General features: G+C 47.1%; 1 protein-coding gene across 1 annotated transcript in view; it reads left to right on the forward strand.

Annotated features, from left to right (window-relative positions):
- Window positions 1-1383: 1383 nt before the first annotated feature.
- LOC135810499 (uncharacterized) overlaps window positions 1384-12497 on the forward strand; it is a 52476-nt gene continuing 41362 nt past the window's right edge. Inside the window, exons 1-7 of the mRNA XM_065323990.1 lie at window positions 1384-1759; window positions 4577-4687; window positions 7907-7944; window positions 10174-10281; window positions 10883-11000; window positions 11683-11741; window positions 12248-12303. Of these exons, the coding sequence (XP_065180062.1) occupies window positions 1657-1759; window positions 4577-4687; window positions 7907-7944; window positions 10174-10281; window positions 10883-11000; window positions 11683-11741; window positions 12248-12303 (593 nt within the window). The 5' untranslated portion in view covers window positions 1384-1656. The remainder of the gene's footprint in view (window positions 1760-4576; window positions 4688-7906; window positions 7945-10173; window positions 10282-10882; window positions 11001-11682; window positions 11742-12247; window positions 12304-12497) is intronic.

Below are 12497 nucleotides of genomic sequence, written 5' to 3' on the forward strand. Positions count from 1 at the left end.
GTGTAGTGGCATTGTGGTCATACATGACGATGATGACGTAAAACAATGGGAGCAGCACTGCCTACAGGAATGCAATGTACCCTGCATAGGGGCACATGGTTCTGACTACTGTAATTTCACAAATTTTCGGCACTTTCGGTGCATCTGTTTCTTACCTAAAGTTTCAAAACACCGAACAAACACTAACACACATAATCCAATAGGGAACTGCTTCTCTGTACCGAAAATTTCTGTTCACCTAACCTGGCCTTTTGCCCTCATACCGAAAATATTGAGCACCGAAATTGTCTGAAATTAGAGTAGTTGAGCCACATTGTAGATCTACAGTGGCGCTTTTCATTTTGAAAGGGCTAGCCGAGGTTTGAGGGGCCTCGGGTGCAAGGCGACACTGTGTTCCTTTGGCTGCAGCCCTGGTAATCACGCCGTGTAGAACAGTTACATGAGCATGCATACTACTGTACTGAAGTACAATGTATTTACATGTAGCTCCATCGTGACCAGCCGTAAATAATGATGGGGAGTAATCATGGTAATCGGGAGATTAAGAACACCGCGTACCGGTACTAAGTATTCCATGTGCATGTCCAATGTGCTTATAAATATTAATTAGTTATAATGTCGATCCACGTGATGGCATTGTAGGCTTTCTAGCTATCAAGAATCATGTTATTGTTGCCAGCCATGTAGCAGGCTGTGTGCCTGGTCAGAAGACGATGTAGCATCGACATCAGTGTATACCGACCGTGAGCATCGAGAGTGCCCATAATCATTATCTGATGATGCATGCATCATGCATGCATACATCGGCCTACATGATGTGCCGGTCGCGCTGAGGGCGCCGGGCAGAAAGCCCAAGGGGCCAAAGGCCAATGCCTCCCCTGCCCTGTGACTACACCGGTCGGCGGTCAGCATTCATGAATGCCTGCAGGCTAGGACGGAAGTCTTCTGACTTCCTGAGGGCTTGAGGGGGACGTGTGCAGTTGCGACTGTACAGGTGATACCCGCGTCCACACAATCATGTAAAGCTGTGTTTGTGGTGTGGGGGTAGATACCGGGTCCGTGTTTGTGGTGTTTGCGTTGAAGTCTGCGGACCGATCATGGTTATGCGATTTATTATGCGGAAACAGTGCGTCTGCTGAGGACTGCGTTGAAGCCACACAGTAAGCCGCTACAAATCTTGTTGCAATGCTGGTGCATCCTCCCTATGATACCCTCCAATGCAATGGTTGATCTACAGTCTGCAGGCACGACTCACTGGACCTCAGAGTTTCAGCGCTAAACACCCAATCGTCCTTTCGACAGCGGTATCATCGCTAAGCGGCTTCGTTGCCTGACGATCAGTTCAGCCATGAAAGTCTGCAGCTACACTACAGCCTTGTTAGCATACTGTGTACATTTGTGCTCGAAGCTCTGCCCCCGGGCTTACCGGTATGCCAAATACACGAGCAGGAGCAGACTCTCAACCTCTCAGTTCTTTCACAAGTTTCAGCCGGTACACAAGAAGCTTGGACAGTTGACGATTGCAGTGGTTCTGCCAGAAGCCCGGACAACACGCCCAGACCCTAGGATCGTCTCCTTCGAGTGGCCCTGCGAAGCTGCACTGCCTGCAAGACAGAGTTCCTTTCTTCCGTCGTTCATGCCCAGGCTACTTACAAGATGAAGATGATGGCGGAGTTGCTGTGCCTCATTGCTATGTTAGCAGCCTGCCAGTTTGCTGTTCCGGGTGCCGGAGACGACATTTTCAACCTCTGCCCGCTTGGTAAGTAAAGTCATTCACGCTTCACTCACAGATGCTCCGGCCTACAGGGATTTCCACCGGAAGAGTAACAGTGGAACACCCGTTCCCAAAACACGACCGCAACTTTATAGCGTCTTGTCATTTTGTTTTCTTTCTCTTCGGGGTGACTTGAAGTTGTCAGGGCGGTCCACTAGTGCTGGTCGTATACCGGTGCTGTGGCTCCAACAGTCCAAGACATCCACATCATCGCCACTAGCATCATCTTTTTGTCTTGGTTGAGGTGAAATGAGCATCAGCGACGATCAGTTTCTCGGGGGCATGGGGTCTTCGAGGCGTGCCGTCGTTACCTATCCGGTCTACCGTAGATGTACAATTATGTGCTGCCCCCGACGCCCCCCGCGCCCGGGAGCAGATTAGATTGCCAGAGCCAGACAGACAGGCGCTAGGCTTGGAGAAACTCTTGTAGAGGAGACGGCTCGATACCGGGACGTTTTGACAGCCAAATTTGTATAGACCCAAACCGATCATCAGCGTTGATTTTTCACTCGAAATATGTTTGTGGAAGGAAACTGGCATGTTGAAGTTTGCTCTGGGGCCAGAGTCAATCGAACTGAGCCACTCCTTTGTGTTGACCCATTGCCTCCAAGTTGCCCAATTTTTCGCTTCAAAAAAGTTCAAATCAGAGGTGGCTCCAAACCGGACACGTTTTAGAGTGCCCGTCAAATTCACTCTGGGTCTGAAATTAGGTAATTGCTATCGCTCCACGACGGCCAGTACAGAGTAACAATAAGCCTTGTGTGTGCTTCCATTAGTTTTGATTGGTATGCGGTGCTTTATTGGCGAGAGGCGAGCCGCTGTTTACCTGCGACAAGAAGTTGATTTTTCGAAAGTCGTAAAACTCAAGTCGCAGTGCGAAGCAACACGTCAAAAACTCACCTGCTTGATATGGCGCTTCTGGTCATCGCAGAGCCATGAAATTTTGGCTCGGAGTATAACACATCGTAGTCTCACTGTGACATATGTTTTCTAATCAAAATACCAAGACAGAAAGTGAATATTGAGTCCGTTCCGGTTTGCAACCGGTGTCCTATTTGAAACCGTCCCCTCTACCACTACCAGTAGACCAGGTAGACCGGGTCCGTGGCGGACTCTGCAGAAGTTCTGATCCTGCCGCAGGGCCAGGTTTTTTTAGGCTAAGCTTTTAGCATGACTAGTGTAGATCTGCAATAGTGCAAGGAAGGAATCACAGGCTACAGCCTCAGTCAGGTGCGACTTCGAGTTCGAGCAGCGAACTGACACGCTGTGACACTCAGTGTGGTGCGACTGGTGGAACCAGCACAGGCTTGCTTTGCAGCCCCTACTCTCCCTGCTGTTTTGTCATTGTATACTCTGTTGTCTTCTCCCCTTCTGACGAGTAGGTTGTGTACTTAGTAAAAAAAAAAAAAAAAAAAAAAAAAAAAACCGAAAAGTGACAGAAACAGCGCTCGGAGGCATCAGATCAGAATCATTCAGATTCTACCGAAGCTGATCAGCGCAGATGTCGTTGTCTTCGTATTCGTAGACCTACGAGGCTACAGGCTAGTGCTGTAGCGCTACAGCACCACGGCACGGTCCGGGCGAGGAAACTAACTTGGACTGACGGTATAGATGCATTCGAATCGTTATCTCCAGTTCTACTTGGCTTGTTCTGTGACTTGAGAAACGCTACAGGCCACTACTAGTATTCGTGAAAAAGATTTCGAGACTGGCCACATTGTAATAGTTAGAATTACATGTATTTGATCGCTATTCCTTGCGAATGCGGAGTTGCTTTTTCTCGGAAGGCGGCATAAGCAGTCACAAGTGTCAACAGAATCGTGTAGTATAGCCCGGGCATTCCCTCCGGCTCCGTGATGAGCTTGCCGATGAATGCTGAACGGAAGTCGTCAACTGGAGCCGTGGGAGCTCCTTTCGGGCCAGGCGGACATTTCCGTGAAGAAGTCAATTTTGTAGCTGCTCACGAGCACATCCCTGGACAGGAGGTAAGCCGCCGAGGACAAACTGCGCAGGCAGACGGTAGATCTACTAGTGAACAAAACACATTTCAACGACGTAGAAACATTTGCGTGTTGTCAGAATGCTTGGCGGGGCTTGCCTAGCTAGGCCAGGGTGTTTCACTCTGTGACGGCGTGCTGTGTGCTGGACAAGTAACTTCCAGACTGCGGTCATTCCCGGAGCAGTCCGATTGCAATCCAGTAAAATGTTGGGCAGTTGAGTTGGCGTTCTGTGCCAGTGCCCAGCCCAGCGCTGTACTGTAGGAGTAGCATGACTGTGCCGTTAATGCGTTATCAGGTTATCATGGTCATCCTAATGTTTTGAAAGGACCATTGCAAGCCATGCATATACACTTCTGTGTTCTAGTCGTTTCTTCGTTCTCCCTGCATGCAACTTTGTTATCTTTCTTGTTCTTATTTTTGTCTCGACCCGGGTTTGTGTTCTTTGTAGAAAACAAAACAAAACACATAGCTGCCAATCATCCCGATCTGGCCGGGACCGTCCCGATATCGAGGGTGGTAATAGGCACCCAAAAGTGCATTAATTGTGGCATGCCTCACAGCTACATTTCTACATGTTCATACCTTGGTACATGACACATACATGATGTCATTGTCCCGATCTCAGATCTCAGGTTTTCACCGGTTGGCAGGTATGTATAATGTGTTGTAACAACCGCGAAGTTTATTCCAGCACTGCGTTGCTAGATACTCGTACCCACCCGGCTCAGAGTAGTGTTTGCCGCTGTACTGTGATACAAGTAGTAGTGTTTGCTGTACTGTACCATGACATAATGCTATGTAGGGCAGTTCAATGACACCAGAAACAGTACCAGTGGAGAGTGCGCTCCATGTCCCATCAACTGTGAAGATGCTGGAGGTTACAATGGCACCTGCCGCATCCTGGATGACGGACGTAAGTGGTGACTTTTGGGATTCTGAGACCAGTCCCTAATGTAACATGTCATTGCATACCTGCCAAGTATCCAGATTTTTTCGGGATTATCCCGCAATTTTGGATGAACTCCCGCGATCCCGAAATTCCTGTCGATTATCCCAAAATTCACTGTACAAGAAACAAGCTTGATATTGTACTTGGAGCACTTCAAATAACTTGTCACAGGCCAGTAATTGTCCTTATTGATCCCGGACCGCCATAGTGCACTACCAGTGGATCTCCTAGTGCTCCTTCCATGAGCAATCTCTGAAAAACCTCCGTTTTTGAGTCTTGAACATGTGTAAGTGTGATCCGATGATCACCATCAATCATCTATTATCGAAATGTTGGTGCCATCAAAAGTTGAAAAAGGATTTTTTGGTAAAAATGACATATCCCGAAAAACCAAGGCAAATCCCGGGATTTTGCCATGGCGATCCAGAAAAAAGCACTCTCAGTACTTGGCAGGTATGTCATTGGTCCAATGAAGCTGTTGTATCTTGATGGTTTGTGGACTTTATTTTCAGTCTGGTTAAGGTAGCAGCCTACCCAAAATTCCCTGAAAATCGAATTTGTAAATTCATATCGAGTCCTACATCAGTTGAAAGAGCATGAATAGCTGCAAAATCTCTGAAAATTTTGTCTCGATCTGACCAGCTGTTCAAGAGTTATGGCCGAAAATGTGCCCTTGCAAGGAAAGATTTTTTGTTGCACGCTGTCATTTTTGGCAGCACTGTACTTGAATCTGAGCAGACAGTGTGCAACTTGTCGTATCATGGAAAAACGCGAAAGTGTGCAGAATTTTGCTCCCCAAAAATCACGTTTTTTAGCCATGTATTGGGCTGCACGGCGGCGGGCTTTGCCCGCCGCCGTGCAGCAGGACTTTTGCCAGCACCCTCGTGACGTTGCAGATATGTGGCTTGATTATTGTAGTTGACGTTGATTTAGTGACTTTGGCAAGTTTGAGTCGTGTCAAGAAGTCAGGTAGGATTCAGTACTAGGCAGTAGTGGAACGTGAGTGGTAGTCTTTGCCGATTTTTGAGGGTATCCTGGATTTGGTGTGCAGCGCTGTGGAAATGGCTTGCCGTGGAGGTCCCAGCACTGGATGTTGTATCAAAGGTACGACCTCGTAGCACACCCTAAACCTAAAAAAATTCAAAAATTGACTTCGGTCTATGGGAGTCTGTGAGAGAACGCCCACTCGTGCCGTTGTGACAGAGATTCCAGGGCCATGTTGAGGGGCCCTATTCCACCACCCATGGCTGCTTCTGGACTTTTTTAGGTTTGGATCCCGCGCACGGACAGAATGGGCAAGAAAATGTGAAAAAATGTAAATGCATTTTTTTGGCTCGCACACCGTGGCACTATGCCGGAATTTTGAGTTTTTCCGGCCTGGAAAGCCTGTCAGTGAGGTGCAATAACTTTAAAATCATGTCCAGAGGGCCAGCATAGTGGCAGGAGTGTGTGGTGAAAATTTCACTCAAATCCATTGAGAGACATCAAAGTTACGGTCAATTGAATGCCATATGAAATTTATGGGTAGGCTGCTACCTTAAAGGGGAAGTCCGGTGAAAATTTAAATTTCACAGTCCGTAGAGTTTGGGGCGCTGAGTCGAATGGTCTTTGTCCGAGGAGGCTGCGGCCTATGGTTCGTCAGATACGCCCAATCGAACATGTGCGAATTTGAGCGCGCCTCACCCAGATCCAGGTGATGACGTCACAGCGTGCAGCCAGGTAGCCACACGATCTAGATGTGTACAAAACGGCCATATTCGGAGCGCGTTCGATTGGGGAACCGTTTGCCACAGCTTCTTCGGACCAAGACCATTCGATTCAGTGTTACAAACACTACGTACCGTGTGATTTTCAGCTCGGTAAACCTCGAGGTTATACCGTATTTTAGCCATTTCCGAGTTGGACTTTTCCCGCCGGCATGCACTGGCCTCTACGGCTCTAGCAATGCGCTGCGTGCATGCTAGCTGTAGTGTAGTGACTACTACTGTAGTCAACAAACTCATCACATCACACACGCAACTACTCCCGCACTGCCGTGCTGGGGTAGCTACAACAAGACTCAGAAAACTACTCAACACACGGAGTTGTCATGTACTACACTCATATAATATCAGTCGTATTGTACAGTCATGTAGTCAGAGAACGAGCGTTTCTCCTTGCCGGTGCCGGTGCACCGGTGGTTGTGCTTTTAGAAAGAAAATTTTGTTTTCCGCTCCCGCCTCATTATTTTATGCTACAGCGATGAGTGCACAACCGTGACAAGTGACAAAACAGCGAACAGCTCCCGGACCTAGAACTTTCAGATCCCGTAGCGTTGCGAGCGAAGAGTCGTGCCCGTGGTTCAAAGAGCCTGGTTCTCCAATTGAGTAGTCCGAAATATGCCAAGTTCGCACCAAAACATCACCATGTGGCAGGCTACTGGAGTCTAAGCGAATCGGTATGGAACAACATTTAGAGCACTCGCATCACTCTTCTCCATTTTGGTAACTCTGCTCTCCAGCGATCTGATAATTATATCAGTTTCGTCTGCAATAGCTGCTGCTTCTTCATCAGTCGGAAACTCAGTAGCGCTCACTCTTGACCGGCCCACGCAGCCATTTCTTCAGCTGAATACCGAGGTTCTCAGCCCCAGACCGAACTCATGAAGGTCAGCCATGGCTGCATCCTCACTCTCACAAGGAGTTACGTCTTCGGAGTCGCTTGCACCACCTTTTATGTGTCGCCAAATCATTTGAAATAGCATTGACACTATTGCTTTCACGCACTCCTTTTGATTAGCTGCACGCTATGACGTTGCGGAGGGTGTGGCGCGGCCACATGACGTCATGGCGCAGCCCCCGAAACTCAGTTTTTCAAACGGAAATATCTCGAGAACGCTTTGTCGGAGACACGTGGGACCAACACCATTCGACTCAGCGACCGAAACTCTACCGACCCTGACATTTAAATTTTTCACCGGACTTCCCCTTTAAGGTTAACGTAGCTAGAGTGTATGCTACTATGGTAATACTATTGTAAGTCAATCCTTATCAACGATAGTGTGGAGTATTCTGCAAGCTGTCGTTTCCAAGATATGTCGGTGTGTATCGCTTACTTAGCTTCATGATCTGCATGCCTCGTGTCGACAACACATTCCATTCAGCACACCATTCGGGATTGTGTTGCTTCATCTGTTCTCTCCAGGCTTCAAATGCTCGGCTCGCAGTGGTGTGGTGTTTGAGGTAGGTTAGTACCTGTCAAGTGAACCATACAGGTCACACTGTGGCAAACATTAGCGTTGATGAAGAACGTCTTACCTTGGATTAGTCTGTCGAGCACACGCAACAACACCGTAAACACAAATGGTGACAATCATGCTCAGTCACGACCGTTACCCTGTATTCTTTGTCCCAGGTTCAGCTCCAGGTGGTGATAGTCAATTTTTTCTTCACCGATCTCTTCCCTTTTCAAGTTTTCAGTCCCTCAGCCTTGTGAGTGCCTGGTGCATTGGGGCTCCCTGCGTACTAGTTTGTGTGTAAAGTGTGTGGGTACGGTGAGGGCTGTGTCCCACCAGCCTGTGTAGTGTCACAGGAAGTGTGAGTTTCGAAGTCTGAAGAACGTTGGTGAAGAGTAGCTGCTTGGATGACAGCTAGACCATAGCTGAGTGGCTAAAGCATTGCTGGCCTATAGCTCAGTGGCTAAAGCATTGCTGGCCTATAGCGAAGGTCCCTGGTTCGAGTCCTGGGTGACATTCAGTTTTTCTTCCGACTTTTTCTTCTTCTTCAGCCCCTCGGACATCATCTGGATATTTTCTTCATTGAAGTGTTTTCAGCAAATCATGACATTGCTATGGATAGCTGCCAAACAACTTAGTGCCAAGAGTCTATAATGACCAGGTTGGCCTATCCACTGAGGATCTCCACTGGCAGGGGTAAACACCAAGAAATAGGACAGAGGATGAAAGAATAGTTTTTGAAGTCGGGTGTAGCCAGTTCACAGTTGACGACAATGCTTGTATGTCCCAAATTATGCCTTCCAACTCTTGTCCTTGGTGACACCAGGAATCAGCATTTTTTGTCTGTTTCAATTACATGAGGATAGCCTTGGGCATGTCTGTGTCCTACTTTTGAAAACTGCATGCATTCCATAGTCACCGTTAATCTTTCTCCCGCCGCCACATGAAGGACAGATGCCAGTTCAACCAAATTTTGGGAAGATGGTTATCTTAGTCACGGGTTACACCTCTGAAAGTTTCAAAGTTATTATTTTTCTGTGTTTTTAGCTTCTTCTTTGTGCGAGTTTCGTATCAGACTGTATGTAGAGGCTACACTACAGCCGGTGGTAACGCGGATGTGTAACCGTGTGAGCATGAAAAAAAATGAAAGTTTCAAAGTCATAAGTGAAAGCATGTGTGATAGCCGAGTGTGTTCCCAAGCGGGAACGTTGGCGGCCTGAGTTAATGAATTATCCAAAATTGGATACAAATCACATTATACCCAAGATTGGTACAACATAATCAACTCTTATGTACAAAACTAGCTAAGATATATTCAAACTCAGTTCATCGTCGAGAGGTGGCCTGAATTCTTGAAGTATTCAGGATTCCAACTTCCAGGCAGGTGGTTTCATCCACACCTGGGATACTTTGAAGTCACAGTACATAACATGACACATTGCCCCCGATGATAGTGCAGATGGACATTGCACTTTCCGCACATGTAGCGACAATTCCTTTTTGCAGAACTTGCATATGCCCTGAGTTGCCAGCACCTATTCATGATCTTCGCCATATTGGCTTCAACGCCTCCACGAATGAACATCTTTGTGCTGTGACGTCCAAAATAGGGCACCATGGATTCATCGATTGATAGGTTGGGATGAAAAACTCCAAACACTTTGCAAGTGTTGTAGTGATGGAGTTGTAGGGTGGAACTACTTTCACAACTGTGTTGCCTTCTTCCACATGTTGGTTGTCAGCAAAGTGGGTATGACGCTGTACAGACCGGTATGTTGCTCGGCTCATTGCAGTGAGTGCGTTCGATTACACACTTGAATCGATTCATGAATCCATTCGCATGCATTCAAGTCGTTCGATTTCATGTCATGAGCCCTGGAATCGATTCGGAATCCATTCACTCTATTCACATGGGGTGATGTGAATAGCGCGAATCGATTCATGAATCGATTCGTGAATCGATTCGCGTGCATAATCGAACGCACTCACTGTAAACAACCGCGGCACGCCCAGATCTTCACAGTTAGACCAGTAGTGATCCTCTTCAGGAAGACGGCGGTAGCTCGAGAGCAGAAGAACACTGAGGAATGAGGAAACTTCATGAGCAGTTGCGTTATGTACAATTGAAAACTGCATCCATTCCATACTCGCCCTTTTAAAAGAATGATCCGCCCGTATACACAATCAAATAATTTGGTACGGGGTCTTTCAACCCATTGTTCACTGTGCAACACAGGCCTCAGAGCAAGTTGGACAAGCTAACATTACCAGTGCTGGACCCTTTCTACGTGGTCAGGGAACCACGGTCTTGGATAAAGATATCGAGCCGCATCCCACTCTTGCAGTAAGTTGGAATTACGTGTAGCGAGCCCTCTTAGGAAATGTACCGGGGAGAGAGAGAGGGGGAGGGGGCAGGTTTTGGTGGGTTTCAGGCCAATTTCTGCTCTGGAAATGTCTTGAAAGGGCCGTTCAATGTTACCAATTGTTCTTACTTCTTCGTCAAGTTTGAATTGAAAGGTAAAACGGTTACACCGTGATCATGCCTGTGCAGTACAACTATTCACAATGCAGCATACCCTGGAGACAGAATAGGCTTTTTGCATTAGGTATCAGTCCTCTCATTTTTAGTGCACTGAGATCCGATATTGCGTTTGCTTCAAATCAACTCTAATTCTAAAATAGCATCCAAATACTTATTAGTTGTCGGTTGGTTTACAGACGTCCCCTCCTCCCTCCCCCCCCCCCCCCATAATGGCGAGGCATGTGTTTCCTGCATCGGGTCTTTCTTCTCGTTTCCATCCCTTTCATCATCTACTATGTTTTCCACTGCTCCAATAGAGTATGATAGTTATGCCGCTCAGCACAGGGCAGACATGGCGTATGGCTACATGTATGCAAATATTTGCATGTGTCCGTGCATTTTTCTTCCGTCCCTTTTTCTCCAGAACTTCACAATTCGTTTTGCTGATTATGGCTTTGTGAAACGTATGGATCGACTTGAGTTCAATTACAGCAGTAATAGAGTAGCCAATATCACAGCCATGTTGTCGGAAAATGGACGTGGTACGTTTGGTATTGAGGGGCACTTATTGTGTATAATTTTTAAACTTATATTTTTGGTTTACATTCTAGGGCACATGCGAACACTGGACTGTGCGTTTCATCAAATTTTCGGACGCACCCAATCATCAGGTCGTGAACTAAAGCATTGAATGGCAAAAAATACAGAACATAACTGCCTATGGAAGTAAGTCGCCATTGTCTTGGCCTGAGTGTACAATGGAAGTGTACAGGCAGAAGAAGAAGAAAAAATGACGAGGAAGGCCAGTTGTGTGTCTTGAATATTATGTTGGCACACGGACATGAGAAAAATGGGTGATGTGTGTTTCAGGCTGTCGCCTGCTGAATCCTGTGTTCATTGTGGGTCCGGGAGTTTGGCTGGTATGATTATTCTGCAGCACTAGGACTGAGGTTGCCCATTGAGTTGCACAATACATGCAGTTCACTTTCCTTTGGTAAAAGTGGGCTATAATCAGAATCATACCGTCCGTTCAAGTGTTTTGCAAATCCTTCTTGAAAAAGGTGTTGTGTAGAAAGGGACCGCACAGGAGTTTCTGTCAGTAAAGAGTATGGAGTACGAGTTATTGTGTCCGGGCATTTCTTGATGGCTAGACAGTCGACATGTAGATTTTCTGCACCGGAGATCTCCATGACTGTGACCTGTGTGTCTCCACTGCTTGCACAGCGCTGACGTTGGTTCCACATCCACCTGCTGCACGTCCTCCGGTGCAGAGCTTTGGTGATGTGAGTACAGTCATGTATCTATACAGATGTACAGATGTAGGCCGGGTACAGGTATGGATAAGGACACTCTAGGAAGAATGGGCTGGAGAGGCAGGCTAATGACAGGCCAGTATGTTACAGAAAAGAATTTCACGGTTCACGTGAGACTCGGCTCCAGCCAAGTCACCGCAAAGTGGTCAAAGACCAAACATCCCATTCACTGCATCACTGTATTACAGAAAGGAATTCAGTTATACCTTGCACCGTGCACTGAGGATCAAGGAGCTACAAGTTACGCTATAATGTCCATGAGCTGATTGTTTAGTATCTGCTGATAGTGTTGCTGGAAATTATAGCGTAACTTGTAGTTCCTTGGTCCTCTTTTCTATGAAACATTTGAGCACATCCTTTTTATTATCATTAAAATCATTTCTGACCGCTTTTGCAACCCTCTTCTCAAGCTTGTGTCTTTTGTGCTCCCCTGTCAACAAACCAGTTAGCTCATGTCTTTATGTACCGGAATGCAGGCCCTCGCATTGGTGAGAGTCCTGGACTTCAGACGGGAGCCGAGGAGCGAGCGTTGGTAAGCGAGCGATCCTTTTCCACATCTCTCTACTCCCTCTCATGATGCACGTGTGGATCAGCAGTTGCGCTAGAAGATCATAGAGCAAGTTTGTGAGTCAGTTGAGCCCTGATTGGACCTCTTTGTCGGAAAGCAGGGATGAATTTATCCTGTATCGCATCGCAGTTTGCTACGCAAAATCGATCTACTGCTAC

Source organism: Sycon ciliatum, chromosome 2 (genome assembly GCF_964019385.1).
Source record: "Sycon ciliatum chromosome 2, ocSycCili1.1, whole genome shotgun sequence".
NCBI classification, from domain to species: Eukaryota; Metazoa; Porifera; class Calcarea; order Leucosolenida; family Sycettidae; genus Sycon; species Sycon ciliatum.